The 21,119-nt window shown below is 48.4% G+C and overlaps 3 protein-coding genes and 1 long non-coding RNA gene across 12 annotated transcripts in view; 1 reads left to right on the top strand and 3 right to left on the bottom strand.

Moving 5' to 3' along the window:
* The window catches only part of SIN3A (SIN3 transcription regulator family member A), a 71,638-nt gene extending 66,190 nt beyond the window's left edge, over nt 1-5,448 (bottom strand). For 4 of the 6 annotated variants that reach the window (XM_077123703.1, XM_077123709.1, XM_077123710.1 and 1 more), the window contains exon 1: nt 1,043-1,208. The gene's annotated coding sequence lies outside the window, so the exon portion shown is untranslated. Of the gene's footprint in view, nt 1-1,042; nt 1,210-5,377 lie in introns of those variants that run through there. The other 2 variants (XM_077123704.1, XM_077123712.1) reach the window with 2 other exon arrangements.
* LOC143652278 (uncharacterized) lies at nt 851-20,461 on the top strand. Its single transcript, XR_013160545.1, has 3 exons — nt 851-1,186; nt 1,651-1,730; nt 17,854-20,461. It is a non-coding gene; the product is annotated as an uncharacterized LOC143652278 (long non-coding RNA).
* On the bottom strand, nt 2,640-4,312 carry LOC143652277 (uncharacterized). 2 transcript variants are annotated; one of them, XM_077123717.1, is made up of 2 exons: nt 3,442-4,312; nt 2,640-2,983 (listed from the first exon to the last, which is right to left on the bottom strand). In XM_077123717.1, the coding sequence occupies exons 1-2, from the start codon at nt 3,706-3,708 to the stop codon at nt 2,744-2,746; spliced, it is 507 nt and encodes a 168-aa protein (XP_076979832.1). In that variant the 5' UTR covers nt 3,709-4,312; the 3' UTR covers nt 2,640-2,743. The 2 variants fall into 2 exon arrangements, with proteins under 2 accessions (XP_076979832.1, XP_076979833.1); XM_077123718.1 differs by having other exon boundaries at nt 2,640-2,966.
* The window catches only part of PTPN9 (protein tyrosine phosphatase non-receptor type 9), a 102,199-nt gene continuing 94,675 nt past the window's right edge, over nt 13,596-21,119 (bottom strand). For all 3 annotated transcript variants that reach the window (XM_077123713.1, XM_077123714.1, XM_077123715.1), the window contains exons 10-13: nt 18,284-18,362; nt 16,919-17,069; nt 16,270-16,477; nt 13,596-15,485 (exon numbers count right to left, since the gene is read on the bottom strand). In XM_077123713.1, coding sequence (XP_076979828.1) covers nt 15,271-15,485; nt 16,270-16,477; nt 16,919-17,069; nt 18,284-18,362 — 653 coding nt within the window. In that variant the 3' untranslated portion in view covers nt 13,596-15,270. The remainder of the gene's footprint in view (nt 15,486-16,269; nt 16,478-16,918; nt 17,070-18,283; nt 18,363-21,119) is intronic.

Below are 21,119 nucleotides of genomic sequence, written 5' to 3'. Positions count from 1 at the left end.
CTAGTTAACTACCCACCACCCCATTGGCTCAAAGGAAGCCCCGCCCCGTACAATCACAGTAACAGAACCAAGGGAACTCCAAGAAAGGTTGTCCCCGGTCACACTTCTAGTCTCTGACTCTCCGCCCCTCCCCCCACTATCACCGCGGCGGAAGCGTGGTCAGAGCAGGAGCCGCACTCGACTGCCCCAAATCCTCCGAAAAGACCTTGAGCACCTCGTTCTAATAATTACAATAAAAAAGAGAGTGGCGGTAACTATGCTCCGCTTTCCTGGCTGCACAGTGCCATCCACGCGCAAAGCACAGACAGCTCTGGCAATGCGCTCTCGTGCCCCAGGTGGAAACCATGGCCGAGCCACAAGAGTAAACCCTGACACCTCCCCAGCATCCAGTCACCGGGGCCCCTCCCACCCGAAGGAGACGTAGGGCGGGGCAGATCTGGGCGCCCAGACTCCCAGCCAGACGGACAGCGGGCTTTCCTGAGCCCCGCCTCACATGCCAAGGAGGCGGAAACCCGGAGGGGGGTGCGGACAAGGGGAGTGGCATAGGAGCTCCATACGGCTCCTCCGGCCAACCGGACCCCAAGAAAGCACTTCACACCCTCTCCCAGCCGCGCCCTAAAGCTACACTCAGGAGACCCCCTACCCGTTTCCCTAGCCCTGCCATCCAGGCGTTGCCGCCCACCGAGACCCCGCCCACCACAGGCGGACAGGGGAGAGGGTCTGCCGCAAACAGTACTTCGCACGAAACCGGTCCCGCCCCTTCCTCTACAATCGCACGCGCGCGCCGGTCCCGCCCCTAAGCGGCGGTGCGAGAGCCCGCCCCCTCCGCGCGCACCGGGACTACGTTCTCCTCCCCCTCCCACACCGAGCGCTACCCTGCTCCGCCCCCCACCCTCCTCAGACATCCACACACCTCCCGCCCGCCAGCACTACGGGAAGCCGGGGAGGTCAGCCCCCTCCCCCTAAAAAACACACACCCTCGAGTCCGGCGTTACCCGCCACCCAGGCTCCCCGCCCCAACACCAGCCCGGCGTGCTCTCACCGCAAAGCTGTTTCGGCCGCTCGTCACTGCGTGTCCCTTTCGGTGTGAGCCTAGGGCTCAGCACGGAGGCCCCGAGAACAGCGCGGGGCGCAGGCCCGCCGAAGCGGACTGGCAGCCTCCTCTCCGCAGACGAGGCGGTCACAGGTCCCGGTGCCCAGCCTGGGAAGGAGGGAGGGAGGGAGGGAGGGAAACTCCGAGGGGGGAAGGGGAGGGGGGGAAGATGGAGAAACCGTCTCCGCCGCCTCTACCGCCGCGGCCGCTTCTCTGTTACCCGGGAAATCCCGCCCACTCCCCCGGCCCGCCCCACAGAGGGTTGACTCAACTTCGCTCCTCTACAGGCCGTATTATCCGCTCGTCAAAAATTAAGCCAATCGCTATGCCCCGCCTGCTGACTGCCCGCCCCTTCCCCTATGCTGGGAGGGGACGGGGAGCCGCTCACCTTCTCCACGCCCCTATTGGCGGGGAGCGTCCCCAACTCAACCCCGCCTATTGGAGATAGATTGTTGGATCCCACCCCCAAGCTGCAACGCTATTGGAGGAAGCAGGAAGGCTCTTCACGTCTCATTGGAGGAAACTACATAGCCCGCCTCCTATCGTCTCACCCACAGGTCCAACAAGTCGGCTCCCGCCCCTGCCAGTCATCGCATTGGAAGAAAACTACCCCTGACTCTCCCACCGCCCCAGGAAGGTAAGTAACCGATGTGTGGTAAAATGTCCGTAAGTGAAACAGGCTCCTCCTACACCACTACCGGTGCCAAGCCCCGCCCCCAACCCGCGGATTGGCTGGCTCGGCGCCGGTTGGAGCTGCCATTGGCCAAAACACCCGTCTAAGAGGGAGCTGGCTCCGCCCTGCTTTGGGAGACTGACTCTTAGCAGTCCTTTTGTGGAATGTTTACACTAGAGACTGAAGCTCAGAGAGTTCCAACGCCCGAGACAGGGGCTGGCGCGGAGCTTAGAAGCCTAGATCCCAAGCATTGGAATTTTAAGGGGATAGGCAACAGACAGCATTACCATCCTGGAAGGCTCTCTTAAAGAAAAGTTGGATGAGAAACCTCATTCTTTCCATCCAGTTCTTTTTACACTTTATATTTCCGCACGCTGCCTCCTAAACACAAATATACGGAGCAGCTGGCAGCTCCTTTCAGCAAGTTACAGTACAGAATTAGTCTGAAATCTAAACCGCGAAATAGCTGCAGGGGTGCCAGCCTGCCGCAAGGGCTGGCTGATCAGCTTACTCCGAATCTCCCTAAACCTGAGTATGTTGTCCTAAGAGGGCGGAGATACCAAAAGAAAGGCAGGGCCCTAACAGCCACCGCCCAGGCAAGCCTCCTGAAGGCGGAGCATGAGGCCTAAAGCACTCACGATCTCCGAAGTCGATCTGGAGAAATCCTCAGGGTCGAGGAACTGGCGGAGAGGAAAGGAGCAAAACAGACCATGGCAAAAATGAGTTTTGAGTATATGTATACTCTTAAGAGAGAGGATAAATATCCTAGAGTTGCGGGTAATAAAAACTATGGTTCTCTTCTTTGGGTAAAGAGTATTAACTGCAGTGTCCTAGGTCCTTTCTGTGCCCCGAACACACAGGGAGACAAAGTGCTTGCAATACCTTGGTTGCTTTTATTTAATCACCAAACAGGGCCGAGAACTGACGCTGACCGTGGTTTGGGGGGCGCTCTCGCAGCGCCGGGAGAGGGGGCGGGATTAGAGTTCCCGCTCACTCCAGTAAAAAATGTTACTTCCCATAGGCAGCCGGGTAAACCCGCTCCTAAGTCCTCTCTGCAATATAGTGGAGACGGCCAGGAACTTGCGCTGCCAATTAGTGGGCCTGACTCCAAGGATGGCTTGGAGCCGCGAGGCCATGGCAACGAACTTCGAACTCCATGAGTAGCCGACAGGTGGGAGCGTCCTTGCTGGAAGCCAAGACCTGCCCGGGACGGAGCTCTAAAAATAAGTCAAACAGACGAAAGCGAACCCGGGCAAAACCTCTCGGACCGAATACTGCCTATAACTCTGGGGCCGATTCCCGACCCCCCGAACCCCCTCCCCGGAATGGGTGCCCCGCTGTGCTCCCAGTTGCATCGACAACCACTACAAAGGTGAACCAGCCTTGGGCCTCCCTCGGCTTCCCCTGCCCACATAGGGCGTGCTGCCTGGATCATACCTAAGGCTCCCAGCCAACCCTGCGTTGCCTTGGTAAGCAAAGACACTGCCAGTGTCCCAGCGTTCTCAAGCTTAAAATCAGGGGACTCTCTGGAAAGTCAAGTGGCCGCTAGTGCACAGAAGTAGCCAGGCTGTAAGGTCAGAACTTTAAAACTAGCCCCCGGCCAACAAGAGCAGATTTCACCCCCTCCTCTCAACCCCTGCAGAACTTCCGGAGCTAAATCCTTCAAATCCTTTACCCCGAAGGCTATCCGATCGCGAGTCTTGGAGGAATCTTTGTGCGCCTTCTCCGCTCCCTGCCCTCCCTCGCCAAGGGCGCCGAGGGACTTCCGGGCGGGAGGGCAATTCGAAGGAGCAAGGCGGGCCTCACACATGTGCTGAGCGCGCACACCAGCGAAGGGAGGGGGCGGGGAACAGGGGTTGACTTCCCCCTTCGATCCCGCTCCGCCGGAGGAGGTGGGGCTATTTGCTCCACCAATCAGAAATGGGGGCGGGACCTTACGCATTACGCCAGCCGCCCAAATCCTCCCTCCGCTCTTTACGGAAAAAAATCCTAGCAACTTAAACTCCAGCCCGGCCTCCCGATAGGCGGAGCTCGGAGAATGTCATCCAATCGAAAACCGAAAAGGAGAAAAGGGATTCTCGCCCCAACCAGTGGAAGACAAGAGGAGGCGGAGCCTCTGGAGGAGCCGGAGGTGGGTGGAAGCTGGGGGACCGCCCCACCTCTCAGCTCCCCTCTATGCGGGTTGCACAACCCACCACCAGAGTAGAGAGTAAATAGGATGGGCCAAAGAGTGGAGGCACTGGCAGCCCCGACATTCCGCGGGTCCGGCCCTCCACGCCTCTAGCCTCCACGCTCCGTTGGAACCCCGCGGTTCATGCCGGCGCCCCGCCTCCCCGACAGCGGCCTCCATTCCAGCTGACAGGCGCGCCCCCCGCGCCCCTCCCCGCCCTCTGATGCATTTCCTTTTCCCGATTCCTAGCGTGGAGACTGTTTTCACTGTTTCCGACCTTCACTGCCCCTTTCAGGCCACCCCCTCGTGGGCGCGCGCACACGTCCGCGCCCCCGCCCCATCTGAGTCCAAGCGGCCAGCAGAGGCACCTCGCGGAAAGGGGGATCCTGGCAGCGGCACTGCCGTGGAAGAGGAAGGGAGCTGCTGCCGCTGCCGCCGCCGCCACCGCGGGGTGGGCGGGGAAGGAGGCAGCTCCATGTTTGCAAAGGGATCAGCTGGGGCCGCGGGTTGAAGCCGCCGAGTTCCTGCAGGTTTCCACACCCCCAGGCCGAGGTCCATGGGGCTTCGATCTTGGCGAGTTACAGCGACGAACGGTGGCTCTACTGCCGCGGCACAGGAGTTCGAGACGCTCCGAAGCGCGCGCGGAGCCAGTGCCGAGACGCAGGAAGCTTTCCGGGGCCTCTTCCGCCTCCAGCCGCCCCTCCCGCAAATCCGGCATTACCCCCGCCCCCAGAGTCCCTAACAACCGTGGGCCCACTGCGCCCGCGCCTCTCGGGACCGCGCTCACCGCCCCCTCGGAGAAGTTCGCAGGCAGAAACAAAACCCTTGGGGAGGCTGCCGCGCTCGCCCAGCGTGGTCAGCGGGAAGAGCCGCCAGCCCCTGCTCGCTCGCTAACTCCAGCCCTCGGCCAACTCCGGGCGCTGCGGGTTGGGTGGGCCTGACCGGCGGGTCTCCGGCCGCCGCCCCCTGCAATCCCGCACGCCGCAACCCGGGCCGGGTTCCAGTTGGTGTATTGAATCGTCTCCTTTTCTCTTCTTTACAATAATTTTGTTCTTAAAAACGAATTTCAGTAGCGGGAGATCTCTCCCTGCCCTCCCCTACCCAGTCCGCCGCCAAAACCTACCCAAACCGGCTGCTCGATGAAATAAACTAGGCAGCGCGGCTGGCGCCCGGGCGAGCCCGGGCCCGGCCGACCCCCTCCCCACGGCTCCGGCCCGGCTTGGAAACACACACACTGGCTAGCAGGCGGCGCCAAGAGCTCTCCTTCCTGGCCTGCCGCTTGTCTCCCTCGGCCGCCGGACTCCGAGCCTTCCCCTTCAGTTCGGACCCCTGCCCGCGGCGCCCGCACTGAGGCGGCCCAGCCAAAGCAAAAGACCGGCGAACCAGCCCCCCAAACACCAGAAATTGGGGGGACCAAATTAAAAGCAGCTGTTAAACATACCTTCCGAACCAGGCGAGGAGTCCTGAATGGGGGAACGCCCCCCACGGGCCATTGGCTCCCCGGGCCTCACGTCAGTCATCCTGGTCCCTCCTCCTCATCTCGCCCCGCCTTTCCCCCCTCATTGCACGCCTCCTCCCTCCAAAAAAATAAAATAAATAAAGTAGCTGCGAGTGGGAGGCGTATCCGTTGCAGAGGCCCCTATCTCTTCAGTACTGCCGTCTCGAGCTACTGGAGGCCCTCGGACCAAAGGGAGGCCTCCTAAGACTCGGGGATCTGCGCAGGGTGTACTCGGAGGAAGTAACTGGCTACCCTACTGCCACTATCTTCACAAAACACACCCCGTTCGGAGCAGGCAGAGAGGCTGGTAAGGTCGCCCTAGCACCTCGCTGGAACTAGCCGCCGCTACTCCGCTCTCTTAGGTGCCTGAAGATTAGTGATACAGGTAGGAAGCCCTGCGTCCAGGACGACAGGCACTTGTCTGAGCGAGCAACTACGTAGATGAAGCAGGCACAGTCATACCGCACCCGTTGCTGAGTGCGCTTTGAGAGACTGGATGAGATGATCCTTGCCCTCTGAGGGCTCCCGATCCAGCCGAAGAGATGATACAGAAAGAGGTAGGCAAGGCAAGAATATATACAAAGAAATATATAGGACCTAAGAGAAGGGAGATTTGTTCTAGCTGAAGGAAAATTGGGAAAGGCCTCATGAAGGAGGCGGCATTCAAATTAGATCTTGAAAATTTATCAGACAGAAATGGAGGGCAGAGAGCGTGTGTCATTTTCAGCAAAGGGTACAAAGGGTCTGAGAGTGAAGCTTGATTTCCATAATATTGCCAGGTCCTAGGCTTTGCACTGAACACCCAATCTTCATATCTTGGCTTTTCCCCTTCTCCATCCCCTCAATTATCCCATTGATTCAGCTCCAACCCACATTCCAGTCTCCAGATTCTACCTGGGGTGACCCACCTCCCTTCCCAAATGAGCACTTCTTTCTACCTGCCCTGTGTCTTTAGTGGCAAACTTCCCATACACACACCTGAGGCTCTGAGTGAGGAAAGGGCTCTTAGAGGTTGTTTTTGTAGTCTCATTTCCACCCCCACCCCCCATACATGAAGTGTATGGGTGGCGTAGTGATGTAAAGTAGGATTGGAAAGAGGAGACTAAACAGAAAAAGGCTTTTAATACATGGTTAACATTCTTGGACTTGCATAGCTGAATGTTTCTGAGCAGGATCAGAGGACCACAGGCCCAAAACTCTGGTCTAAGATGTTCAACATCCTGGCAGCTGCATGGGTTCTGAGGTTAGGCTGAGTGACGTGTGCCTAAAGCCAGCAAGTCCAGGCACCAGGCTACTGTAAAACTGGGCTTCCAGAATACAGAGGTGCATCTTGTGGTGGGAAGGGTAGAGTAGGGGACCAAGAGAAGGCTTCTCTCCCCCACTCTACCCTTTCTCTCCCCCATCCACCCAATGCAGGAAGCCTCCCCTATCTTCAGCAGCCGTCAAGTAAAAACCCTGACTCACAGTCTTCCCTGCATCATTTGCTATTTGTCGTAACTCCCAACCAAAAAGTGTTCCTGGGACTCAGGGGCCAACCCACACATCTGTACCTGACAAAATTGAGCCAGGGACTGGGACACACAATAAATGAGCAAGAAAGACTTGTTGATTGAGGCAGCCCTAACCACCTATAGACAGAGGGGAAAAGAAATTCGTGTAGATGAAGTGGGCTTGGAGGCCTGTAGGCAAAATGCAAGCCTACCACCTGTTAAGCTGTCCCCATAGTAATGGTGAGATGCAAGAACATGAGCTAAGGGCAAGGAGAGTAGGAAGAGAGAAGAATAAAAATGAGAGAGAGAGAGAGATGTGTTTGGAAAAGATTAAAGGGATGTCTTCAGTGACTTGATTCAGTGTAGGTAGTGGAGGGAAGTGACCTGCTGTGTGAAGTTGTAGAAAAGCTTGAGGCTGGCATTTGGGTAATCTGAGTTCCAGATTACTATAGAACTAGCATGGTCAGTAATTTGTGGCATATCCTTGGGCAAGTCCCCTCTTCCCTTGGGTCTCAATTTCTTCCTTGTATAATGGGGGGGGATGGTAGTCCTCTATATCAGAACTGAGATCCCCAGAAGTCAGGAACCCCCTTCTCAGATTCCTACTGTTTCTTGAGGGGCTCTGCCCTCCCTGAAGGCATAACAGATACCTGTATCAATGTGAGTAGGCAGAGTGATAGAGCAGAAAGAACACTAGCCTAGACGTCTAGTCCCCTGGTCTCCACCTAGTCCCTTTGAAACCATGGTCAGGCCAAAACTGGGCATGGCAGTGAGCCCTTGCTTGCAAACACCTTATTCTCTATGAATCCCCTTCTTTTCCTGTGCAAGATAAAATAACAATCGTTACCCAGCTGTTCTCAGGACTGATATAAGGATCAAAAACGATGATCAAATGCACTTTAATGCAACAAGTGAATTTCTGAGCTCCTGTAGAGGCCAGTGGCCCAAGAATTTTACTGTGAACTTGGGCAGCAAGTGGTCTGTTGTGGATGAAGTTACAAAGGAAGCATTTGTAACTAGAAGTTAACCTCACTCAAGTGACTCAGGCTTCCCTGACACTCCTCGCCCTCGTAAGTACACCACCACCCCTGAACATTGCCCCCAGAATGAGCTCCTCAGTGACAATCTCTCCGCCTCACTCACCTCGGCCCTTTAGTGCCCACTGCAGTCAGGCACAGAAGGTCCCTTGGAACAGATCCTGCGATCTATTCAATACATTGAAGCCTGCACAGCACAGCCAGTTCCAGCCTGTTTGGGAATGTGAATATTTTATATGGCGACACTGTCCCTCCAGCAGCACTTGAGGGTTACAGCTACCTTTCCCTACCAGTGAGGACAAAACAGTGAATGGGTCTGTGTGACAGTCCTCCTTGGAGAAGTCACATTGGGAGGCCAGGTTATGATTCCCAGGCCTCTTCTGTGTGAAACATTCCACAGGTGTTTGTGAGTTAAGGTTTCTCATACTTACTTTACAGATAAGCGAGCTGAGGCTCAGTACAATAGACTGACTTGCCCAGGTAGCCATATAGCCAAGGAAAGTCTGTCCGGACCCAAAGCTTAAGCTTTTTCTATTGCCCCATATGCTGTCTCTGTGCATGCTGGGGCCCATGATGATCCAGGTTGGGACGTCTGGAGCAAAACTCTCCTCTCATGCCCCCACCTTCCTCATCTCCCTAACTCTTAATACAGCTTGTCCCTAGATAAATGATTTCTGGTTCTTTCCAAAAGTTCATTATCATCAAGAAAGCACATACAACACATATACCCAAAACTATCACACCTTCTGACAATCTCGATTTCACATGCACATACAAAGACCGTTAATGGGAGGTGGTGATTGACATATAGGGCCTGCACTTCAGTGACTCTACCATGCTCCTTAGACTACAGTCAAAACGATGTCAGTATCCTTCTGACAGAATTTCTGACAGCTCTAGAAAGCTACTACCACCTACTAGAATGAGATATTCAAGGGGCACCTGAGGCCCCTAGTTTCCTACCCCCAACCCAAAGCATATTATAGGTGCAAAGGAAAAGCATACTTGGTCTGAACTTGGTCAGAATCCCAGTTCAGCCACTTCCTAGCTGGAAGATTTAATAAATCTTTTATCTTTTCCATTTCTTATCTGTAAACTAAGAACATTTACAGATACTGAACGTTAGATTCCGATTATTTTTTTTGGTATGGTGTATGGTGGAGACACATTTTATTCTTTTTCCATGTGAACATCCCAGCACCATTTTGTTGAAGTTTTGCTTGTTTTGGGAAGGGCATGGACTAGGACTCGAACCCGGGTCTCCCACAAGGTAGGCAAGAATTCTAACACTGAACTCTCTTTTCCATTTTCTTATCTGTAAACTAAGAATTAGAATTTACCTACTTCAGTGGGGTGTTGTGAAATTCAATGCCTAACATTCAGTCAAGAGTTTTCAAATCTTGTCCTGTTTTATCCCATCCCCACCCCCACTTCTCTTGGCCATTCAAATGCAAAAATCCCTGGAGTTGTAGTCTGAGTGGTGAGCCTAGCCATAGACCTAAAGGACCAACAGCCCTGTAATATGAAGAAACTCCATTTCTCAGGCAACCAGCTGGCTTAGGTTGTACATATCTGTATTTCTGACTCCTGGGTAGACTTGGAGGCATGTATTTTTTCGTGGGTTTCAAGGCCGCCACTCACTGCCTTCAAGTGTCTTCCTCTTAATGAAGTGTTGGTTTACCCTTCTGAGATCCATCCAGTTCTAATCTGATGTAGATACCATAACTATATGCTCCCCCAGTTTACCTAGCATTTTGTTTTCAATGCGCTTCCTTTTGCATATCATTGTTTGGTGATTTTTTTTTTTTAAGCAGTTTTCTTTCTTTAAATGAAATCTTATTTAGAGGATTAAGAGGTGGGTCTTGTGTTGGTGGAAGTGGGGACAGCCTGAGAACTTCAGTCTCTACTTCTTTACCTCCCATTCATGTCTCCTCCCTCTGACAGTTCTGCCTCAAGAAGACCACTTATGAGCCTATCTTCCCAAATGTTGTTTGGGAAGATGCCACCCCCCCTCTCTCAGCAGCCTGTGACAATCCAACCTGGCCAGTACCCTAAATGTTGGTGTTCCTCAAGGGTCTGTCTTCTTGCCCTCCACATACTTCCTCGATCTCATCCATTTACAAGGCTCATGGCTTCTGTCCAGACTATGGCCCAAATTGACTTCTACAACCTAGTATCTGCCCTGAATGTTAGATTCCGATTATTTTTTTTGGTATGCTGTATGGTGGAGACACATTTTATTCTTTTTCCATGTGAACATCCCGTTATTCCAGCACCATTTTGTTGAATTTTTGCTTGTTTTGGGAAGGGCATGGACTAGGACTCGAACCCGGTCTCTCCCGGGTAGGCAAGAATTCTAATACTGAACTACCCTTGCATCCCCCAGACTCAGATTTTTAACTGGCTATTGGGCACAGGATTGGGATTCATTTAAGGTCAAGGAAATAAAGTAGAGATGCCACAAGATGGAATGGCTGACCTCTGCTAGCTGCACATTTGGCCAGTCTTGAAAACAAACTGCATTGTGGTTTTAGAGAAGTGGCAAGGTTCTAATATGTGGGGAGGGGGTGAAAGGCATGAGCCTGCCTTTCAGATATGGGAGGAAGAGCCCTGTACCTTTCTAACTACCTTCTGTCTAAATGTGTCATACTTGACTACTATCAGTCATCCATCTTAGCAATCACCAACACATCACGTGAAGTTGTTGGAAAGGGATCACCATCCCAACCCTCATCCAGCACTCCCAACCAGGATCTTGGTGTAGTTAGCTATGTCCACCTTGGCCTTAGCCAGAAAAAACATGGGTATTTTTTCAGCACATCAGATTTAGCTTGGGCAGGAGGGCTCCAACAGCTATAGTGAAGGATAGAGGGAGGTTAAACACCGAAACAGGTTCCAAGGAGTGCTAGAATTTCTATTTCTAGAGAAGATGCCAGTCTTTTCTCTTGCTAAACAAAGGGTGTGCAGTCCAAAAGACTTGATATTGATGGGGTAACTATGTGATAACTACAGGGTGGATACCTCTCCAGAGAAAATCTGGTACCTTTTTCCTCAGGAGGTTCTCCCAGATTGGTGGGAGCTGCAGCTCCATCTCTCAGTAAGCTACCTGTGATCTGTAGAGACCAAGGGCTGAGACAATTCTGAGCTAAGATCAGAGTTGGCAGCTCTGACACCTTAGTTCATTCTTTGGCACCAATTGAATCACCCCATTCTGCCTCATGTGGAGCCTGCAGGAAAGACCTGCACCACTTCCTATCCAAGTTGGAGGCCCAGTGGGAAGGCAACTGAGGAAATATAGATAGGAAAGTAGCAGCAGCCTTGAAGAGGAGACTTAGAAAATATTTAAAAATGGAGGGATTGTAAGTGGGAACTGACCTAACAGTAAGAGTAAGAGGTCTCATGGTCTCCATACAGGTCTTCCAATTGCCCAACAAAGAACTGGACTCTTACAATTAGGGGACCCTTTGTAGGATGATCTAACACAACCTATTCTTTTACAGAGGGAAGCTAGGACTTGGCATGGATTTGAGTAGCAAGACCTCAAACCACCTCAGTCAGTCTAGGAAGGCTTTTCTACCTGACTGATACTTACTGTCCCACCTCCCTCCACATCTTTATGATTTAAGAGTTTGTGTGTAACTGTGTTATCTTGTTGTTCCCAGAGAGCACGTGCCATATCTCCCTCAGGACATGATGCTGAAATAGTCCTGTACCTCTAGAACCAATCCTTTTGTCATTTACTTGCATGCTCAAGTGTCCCATACTAAGTTATAGGACTGAGGAGGATGAAGGGAGCAAGAGAAACAAGGGGGGACCGTAGGATTATCTCCTGTATTTGAAGAATTATATATTGTGAAAATGCTAGAGAGAATAAGTTAGGCAGAAAACCAGCAATCAAATCAGAAGCAGAAGCTTGTTTTATACCACAATGCTCCACCCTTCCCCACGACCCCCAAACTCTTTCAGTTTTACAGTCTCAACTACATAATCCAGCATTTGATTATGGGTTATCTTGCTTTGTTCACTAAGTTTGCTTTGTGAGTGCCTTGATTTCCCAAATTCTGGGGTCCTTCTCTGCCTTCTCTTTCATATACCCTCCTGTACTACTGGTAGGCTCACACGGTGTATTGAGTAGCTTCCCAATGATGAAAGCTATCAGCAAATTATGGCGTTGGGAGAAACCTATTATTCCCGCTCTCAGGATCTTACCAAGGATTCAGGAGACATCAATTTGAGTCAGGAACATGTAAAACGTCACTCATTCTCAAACCTAGCTCATCCTCAATACCACCTACTGGGCAGGACCTAGCAATCTGCATTTTTATGGAGCTCTACAAGTTCTAATTTATAGGTCAGTTGGATTAGTCTCTTAAGTAACAGTTCAAGGCTACCTCCTCTAGACTTTTAATCAGGAATCCCATCTTCTACATATTCCGCTGAGTCTCTAACCATTCTAATTTCCCAGAATCTCCGTTCACTTCTTTTACTTCCACCAAGAGAATGGAGGGTCTCTGGGGCAAGGACTGGCTTAATCTTTTGCTCTACCTTTCAGCTCCTAATTAGTTAAGAAGAGGATGAATCCTAGTTAAAAGTTAACAGCAGCTACTATGGAGGCATATGGCCTGGATTCTTTGCTGTGGCAAATTAACTTTCCTTTGTCTCAGTTCTTTCTTCTGTCAATACCTACCTCAAAAGGTTGTTGTGAGGGTGAATGACATGACACCTCATTGAAAAGTGCTTGAAACACAGTAAGCACTTAGTAAATGTTACCTTCTATCATTATTCAAAACATCCCAATATTTGCACACTCTCCAGGCAAGAAATACCTAACTTGGGCAGGTTGTCACTGGCCAACAGTAGTTACATGGCAAGGGGAGTGATCATATAGAGACAAAGCTTCTGGTTCCATTCTAACACAGAGATGCAAATGTCTCAAGATCTTCCCATAGCACCAATGACCAGTGTACCCATGTGCATGATGCTTCTGCAAGAGAATGACCCCTTGGGATTCCACAGACCTGACAACCATAGTGGGAAGCCGTATCTGGGAAAATCAATCATCAACCCTAAGCCACCCTTCAGGCACTCCATACAGCATGTGCTCAAGATATTATTAGCCAACCTACATGGCAGGAATTTAAGAACTGTTTATACTCTAAAGCTAAAAAGAACTCTGGTCTCCAAAGACAAAGCTATAACCCAATCTGAAATAGGTGATGCAGTGGAGAAATTAGGGACTTTATAAGCAGATCAACTTAAGCCCCAGTTCTAGAGCAAGTCACTAAAATCCTTTGGCCCTTAACTTCCCCATCTACTTAGAAATAAGAATGTGTGGATAGGAGATAGGAAGGATGATAACATCTCACTGGATTGTTCTTGAGATTTGAATGGGGTAGTGGAGGAAAAAGTACAAAGCATAGAGCTTGGTACTCAGCAAGCATTCAGCTGTTGCTGGTTCCCTTTGTCCAAGCCAGGTTCATGGCCTACTAACAAGGTAAGTAGCCCTCAGAACTGAGAGCCCCAGATACTAAAACCACAGGTCCATCCCTGCCTCCCCATCCCACCGAGACCAGTTCCTGTATCCCCTCCTCATCTTCCCAGTCACAGACTGCTAAATTGATGAAGCTAAAAGGGTTTGATCATGTGGTATATTTATACGTAAATACAAAACCATATAACTGTAAGATACTGAATATGAACATTTACAATTATTTTCTGAACCTGACTCAGTCCATTGATGTTAAATACAAAACGAAGATTGTAAAAATAAGAATATACACATTCAAAGAGCTTATTACAGTATAAAATTATTGAGGTTTGATCAGTTGCCAACCTCATCTTCTGTGATGGGGGATGAAGGTTTACAGGTTCCTGGCATTTTCTTGATAATCTGGAATACTGGGAATTCTTAATTCCATTCCTGGCACATCAGGCTGGGTGGGCTGGGGACAGGCAAGGCCAGACTGGGTGGTTGAGGGGCAAAGAGTGATTGCAGGAACCACCTCACCCAGGGGAGTAAAGTTTTTAATTGGCACAGAACCCAATCATCTTGAGCTCAAGGGTCTGGCAGGCTAGTAAGCAGGGAGAGATGGAGCATCTGAATGGGCAGGGCCAAGCTACATAAGGAATAGAACCCTTCAGCAGAAGAAAAAGGGGGTCCTAGCTCATCCTCCCAGGAAAGGATTCTCATAGTAATTTCCCCTCTCCAATCTAGACTTGCCCTTTCTTTCTAAGACTTCGTACCGATTGCTTTTCACTCTGGTTGCCCAGTGAGTTCATTTCTACCCCAAGTCCACCATCCCCAAGGGGTAGTGAAAGGAAGGAGAGGGTTTGGAATCACAGTGGAGGTCTGTTCCCAAAATTGGCAAAGTAAACAGAAAAATCATTAGATAGGGCAATTCATGCTGAGTTAAACCAGTGTCACCACAATCCTGCATTCTTGGCTCCAATAGGCAGTATCCTAGAGGGAGACAACTTAAGGATGAGGGCCTGTGGTAAGAGCATGGAGAGGGGATGTGTATTTTTCCTATTCCACCACTCTGTGGTTTGAGAACAGGAGATATAATCCCCAACCCCAGCTCCTCCAGGACAAGCAGTAGGATCCAAGAAGCACAGAGGCCTGAACTGCACACGGAGCCCCAGGAACTTCTACAAAGGAGTATCTGTGTGTATATGTATTTATAGAATATGACCATATTATCACATACAATATATATTATATACACACATACATATGAACCCATACATATAAGTGCACATATACACACGCGCACACACACACACACAGAACGACAGAAAAGACTGGAATACACGCCCAGGTATAAACGTGCTTGGCACTCAGGACGTTCTCTAGAATATGTAACTTGGTCAAGCTCTCTTGGGAGGAAGGCAGATACATACCAAACCTCCTCATCAAATCCTAGCAAAAGGAAGAAGGAGTGAGAGAGGGGAGACCTCTAGGAGAGTGGCACTGGGAAGTAGGGAGGGGAGATTCCTTCCCCACTTATCTCGGGTGTGTGTTGGGGTGGGGGGCCCTGGCAGAAATAGCCACAATTTGGTTTTAATAAGGCACAGTTCAATAGCAGGTGCTAGGAATTAAGAACACATTGCTGCTGGCCCTTTCAAGTGGCAATTTCACCACATCTGTCTAGCCAAAGGGAAAGGCTGCCTTGCGTGCACATGTGCGCCGGGAAACACAAGAAAGAGGTTGGTCCATGACTTCAGCGTAACTGATGGCAACCTATAGGCTCAGCGGTGTCCAGGGTTGTTTAAGGAAGGCTGGCCAGCAGGTGGGAGGATTGTGGGACAGTTACTGACCCTCCATGGCCAGCAGGTTGTGGCAGGAGGGCACCATGCCCTCCCTCTCTGCGAACTCCAGGATAGCCTTGTAGCAAAAATAGTACTGCTCAGGGGTCTGGATGCTGAAGGCCCTCTGGGTCCTCATGCGGGACACAGTCTGGTACACATTAAGGGTGCCAAGCTCCTCCAGCTGTGCCAGGCAGATGTCCAGTGAGCAGAAGGTACCTGAAGAAGGAAGGAAGTAGTCACACCTGGTTTACTTCTCCTTTTTCCCTCCACCTACCTACATCACCCTAGCAGGATTAGATGAATGAATTTAAAGGCAAGGTACTTCATGGCAAGAGTCCAGTTGGCCTAAGGCCTGAAAGGACTTTAGGAGGTCACAGGGATTATTGGAGGCCAGTGAAATGAGAAGGCATCTTGTTTCTCAGGACATGCATGGAGTAAGGTAGAGTAAAAAGGAAGGTGGCATAAAAAAACTTCCTGCTTCAATCTCAAACAGAAAGATGACAGAACTCCCACACTAACTCCAGAGACTGAAACTTCCCCTCAGAAGTCTAACACAAACCCATTTTTCCTGTCTTCCAGAGGGTCTCTGAACTGGGAAGGCCAGCAGTCCCTGCAGCATACATCCTCTTAAAGGGAAAGCTGCAAACTGGCTGCAGAATGGAGACTGCAGACAGGGCTAGGGATACCCCCCGAGAGGGGGGGTGGAAAAGAAGCAGCAGCCACCTGAGCTCTCTGGACACCCATGACCACACTGATGAGATGTATAAAACATCAACTCCTAGGGGGCCTGGCTTGTGAAATGTTATATTTTAGCCAGTACTTAGCACTAGAGATACCAAAAGGTCATCAAGAAGGATTTTTTCATGGCAATTCACCACCAATGGATCAAATGAGTCCTCTCTTGCAAACTAGCAACTCTCACAAATGTGATCTAAGAGCTTTATTCCTTCTATACCCCTTCTGCCTCTGCAAACACCAAGAACTGCATCAGGTGCATTACCTGTCCTGCCAATGCCTGCACTGCAATGGACCACAATGGGTGGCTCAGGGACCTGTCCTTTGGAACGTGTCCCCATGTTGCTGACGGCCAACTTCTGCTGGTTCCTGACCACTCTCAAGAAGTCGATGAGGGAAGCTGCTGAGGAAGGGACACCATAATCTGGCCAGCTGAGGAACTGGAAGTGGGTCACCTGGCGTTTCTGCCGCTCCTTGTAGGAAAAAAGCAGCAAAAGTTAATGAGGTCATTTCTGCCTGTCCCTGACCACCTTTTTTTTTTTCCAGGTTCTTAATACCCTAATGTGCCCACCACTGAGGCTCCTACCACCTATCAGTACCACCCCTTGATTCACTCCACAACTGCTTCTCTACAAAAAACCTTGGAATGCCTTGACCCAAAGGCGTTAAATGTCTGATGAGGGCAGAATTCCTATATTGTAGGATCCAGGTTCTTTTTAAGCTTTAAGTAATTCCACTATGGTGTTTAGACGGCATGTCTATATATGGCTGTGAAGTGAATATCCTGATACTATTCTCAGAAGAAGAGAAGCAGCTTGTTATAAGTTCCCTGGGACTCCCCATGGAGATTTTCTTTACAGTTGAAGTTTCTTCCCCAACTTCAAAAAAGTGAGAAAAGAGAAACCTGCATTTACCTCTGTGTTGTGAATTTCTAGCGTTGTTTTCTTATAATGGTTCATGTTCTCCACACCTAAATTGGTCACTGTGAGGAAGCCAAATCGGATCCGAGAGTCCTTTTCTAATGGCCAGTACTGGCCACACTTTCTCCTGCCGCCCTCTTCAAAGCTGAAGACACACAGAACAAGATAAGCCTCCTGTCCTTCCTCTCCACAGCAGTAACCCCACTCCACCCCCACCCCGTGCCACAACCTGCTATACTCAAAGGCAGCAATGTCATTTCTTGTACTGTTTCTATCTAACTTAAACCCTCACTTCTTGGAAGATAAGAAAGGAAACCTCTTCTTTCTGAACAGATATAACAGCAGCTAAAGTTTTTGCATACCCTCATTTAGCAGACATTTATTGAGCAGTTACTATATCATTTGGTCTCTTTCAATATTTCATGGTACTCATCACATATCTAAGATACTAGAAGAACAAAGAAAGACAAAAGAAAAAATGTGGTGGGTCAGAAAGAAGCCACTGGCCTGTACCTTAGGCACTATCCATTCTCTTCCCAAATAAGAGTCCCTGGCTGATAGAGGACTGGGAAAGGCATGACCCCTGGGATGCCAGCAGGAGGTTTATACAAAGGCCTAAAAGTCCACCTCACCACTTTCAGTGGCTACAAAGTACTCCAAGGTGTAGTCCTCCTACTGTCTACTCTCCAGATCAGAGTGGTTTTAATAGCACTCTGGGAAGGGAATTGTGCAAATATTCTCATCAATTTTTTTCCCTCCTCATCTGAAAAGAGCATAACTAACCTAATGATAATGATGACACTAATGAAATTGGTAAATTCTGGAAGTTTTGGCAAATATATAGATCAAAATTTGAAAAGATTCCTTTCATCAATAGCTTCCTTCCTGACGTGACGTTGTTATTACATTGCACCTCTCCCTTTTTGCAGATTTCCTACAGGTGAAAGTACCAGTGAGCAGAAAAACAGTCACAGAAGGGACGAAGAGAGCAAAGGGGGATCAGTGATTCAGAAGCCAGGAAGACAGCTTCCCAGTGGAAATATAGACCAGATAAAAGTGAATTGCTTCTTGTTTCCTACTACTTCCTTCAGTGGATAAGGCCAGGACTAGAGAAGAGGCTGTAACTGGCACAGAAGTCACCAGAGCCATGGGTTAAAGCTTTGAGAAGTTAGATCCCATGTTAACTCTGGGTCAGCTAAGAAAAAGCTGACATCTCAAACTTTTTGCCATGGATTTCAGCTTTCCTAATCTTCACTGTTTCTAAGAAGACTAATACTAAACTGCTCTCTTAAATCATCCATGCTTGGGGAAAAGGTGGAGGTATAGGTGGGAGGCTGGGAAGAAAAGGCATTAGCTTACCGGGTGGTCATGACAATCACCAAGACTTTTTGCTCCCAAACCATGAGCCAGAAATCACGGTAAGTATTCTCCAAAGGACCTAGAATGAAAGCAGAGGACAAGGTACATGACCCTGGGAAGCATTTCTTTCCTTCTTGGAAAAAGGTTCCTCTCTTCCTCTTCTTTCCCAAATACCAAGCAAACTTGTTGGCTCCCTGTTCTCTCTACAGCCATGCTATTCAGTGTGGCACCAGCACCATATGGGACAATGTTAGAAACTCAGTATCTGCAAATAATAAGATCCCCAGATGAGTTGTAGGTATGGTACAGTTTAAAGAAGCATTGGTATTTATTCACTCAGAGCCTTATCATTAGGGCTTCAGCTATCACATCCAGGTCAACAGTGTCAATTTTAGAGGCATATTTCATTTTATTATGCTACACAGAAAGTTTGTAGAACCCTGTGTTGAGCAGTCTATTGGCAATGCCCTTTTAGTACAGAAGGTTCAGATGATGGTTAGCAGTTTTTAGCAAGTATTTATAAATTAAGGTTTATAAATTAAGGTAAGCATTTTTACTAGACACAATGCTACTGCACATTTAACAGACTACAATATAGTATAAACATAACTTTTATATATACTGGCAAATCAAAAAATTCTTGTGACTTGCTTTCTTGCAATGATCTAGAACTGAACAGCAATATCTCTGAGATATATCTGTATATATGTCTCTAACTGTTTTTGTATGACCTTGAGCTTCAGCCTCATACTCACCAAATGCCTACTAAAACATTCCCCTTCCAGGTCCCATCATCTCCTCAGATCCAACATGCCTACAATTCAGCCTCCTTCAAAATTAGCTTGATCTTTCAACTTTCTCATCTCTGTTAAAACACTGGCCATAACTTCTTCAAAGGCACAAGAAAGGGGCTTAGAAGGAAAAGTTGTACTTCTCAGATTAGATGCTTTAATAGTGGACTTCTCTGAAGAATGAAAGCCAGAGGTTTATGCTGACATAGGTGAAACAATCTACTGAGCTGGTTTGCAAGGATTTCCAAACCAAACAGACATCGGCTCAAATCCTGGTTCTACCATTTACTAGCTATGTGCTTCAAGGTCACTTAACCTCCTTGGGCTTCAGTTAGTTCATTTACAAAACAAAGAGTAATAAAACTTTTCTTTCAGAGTTTCTTTTAGAATTAGATAGAGATGATATACCTGATACCGAATAGATTATAGATATTATTGGCAGAAACATTACTATGAATAAAAATCAAAATCCTGAACAAAGCCAAGGAGGTTAGCCAGGCAAATCAATCAAGCCTTCCTGACATCACAGGCTACCTCCCACCCTCCAGCTCTGACTGGATCTGTAGTTATATTTCATCTTCTGGTCTTGATGGAATACCTTCTACAGGTAATCAGTGCTTTGCTCAAGAAATCCTCTAATACTTCTGGTAGAGTTTCTTCTCCTGGACAGGGCTTTCAGAGCCAGCCTAAGGAATTCAATCCCTCTTAATTATCAACTCCAAAAAGTGTCCTCTCCTTTGAATCTAGAGAAGGAACATTCTGAGGCCTCTTCGAGTCATGCTAAGGCCATGGTCCTCAAGATGAAACCCACATTTCAGAAAGAATACTTCATATCCTATACCTGTCAAAAATCTTTCCAGATGGTCCTGTTATTTCTTTTTCAGGCCTTGTAAGGACTTCTTTTAGAGAAAGCAATCCCTCCTGGGGTTAAAAATAAAACCTCTGAACACTAAACCAACTGACAAGATACCACAGATCTAAAGGCTCCTTTCCATTTTCTTTTTTTTCCCTCAACTTTTATTTTGAAAAATTTCAAACTTACAAAGATGAAGGAATAGTATAATGTGCTCATACATTCTTTGGCTAAAAAGCTGTCCTTTTTAGCTATCATTTTGCAATATTTGCCTCACTCTATATACACATATAGACATACTATCTTTTTTACTGAATTGGTTAAAAGTAAAGTTGCAGACATAATGACATTTCACTCCTAAATACTTGAAAATACATTAGAAAAGTCTCCAATTGTCCCAATAGTTCATTCCTTAGTTTTTTTTTTCTCCTGATTGAGGATCCAATCAAGTATCATAGACTGCATTCTGTTATCATGCCTTTTTGGTCTCCTCTAATCTGGAATACTGCTCTGCCTTTTTTTTTTTTTTTTTTTTTTAATAATATTTCATGTAATCATCTTTGAAAAGTCCTGGCCAATTTTCTTGTAGTATGTCCCACAATCTGGATTTGTCTGGTTTGTTTCCTTATAATTAGACTAGATTTAAAAACTGGCAACATATGACGTGAATGATACTAGACAGTTCCATTGCATCACATTAGAAAGTGTGTAATGTTCACTGTCCCATTATTGGTAATACCAAGTTTAATCACTTGGCTAACGTGGTTTCTGCCAACTATCTTACTGGCCATGCTTTGCAATGGTCAAAGGGCCTCAAGCCCATATGGTAGGACCATTTTGTATTGACTCCAGTATTGACTTCTTCCCACTCTCTTTGGAGAAGACCTTGTATTCTCCTTCAGATGGGAAGAGGTCAGGTCAGGAAAGGAAAGGCATAGAAGCCCATAGAAGCATTTATAGAAACACAATAGGAAATCCTCCTAGAATCCAGTACTTCACTATCAGACCTAGCACACAGACTATCCATGTCAGAATAATGTTGGCTGTGCTCAATGACGGTGAAGAAGGCAGCAAAAACATTTAGGAAAGCAATATCCATCCCTGGATTGAACACAAAAGGAACTGTTTGAGAAGAGGGAAAAAGTGCTGAGTGGAAAGTAGCTTCCAGACTTTATATGGTAAGTCCCAATGC

This window comes from Tamandua tetradactyla, chromosome 12, assembly GCF_023851605.1.
Source record: "Tamandua tetradactyla isolate mTamTet1 chromosome 12, mTamTet1.pri, whole genome shotgun sequence".
NCBI lineage: Eukaryota > Metazoa > Chordata > Mammalia > Pilosa > Myrmecophagidae > Tamandua > Tamandua tetradactyla.
This window is presented reverse-complemented; position numbering and strand designations above follow the sequence as displayed.

Bases quoted from the DNA above. Each gene is read 5' to 3' on its own strand.
- LOC143652277 (XM_077123717.1), bottom strand. From the start codon at position 3,708: ATGCGTAAGGTCCCGCCCCCATTTCTGATTGGTGGAGCAAATAGCCCC. The intron at 2,984-3,441 runs GTAAAGGATTTG...ACTTATTTTTAG, and splicing joins GCGATCGGATAGCCTTCGGG to AGCTCCGTCCCGGGCAGGTC.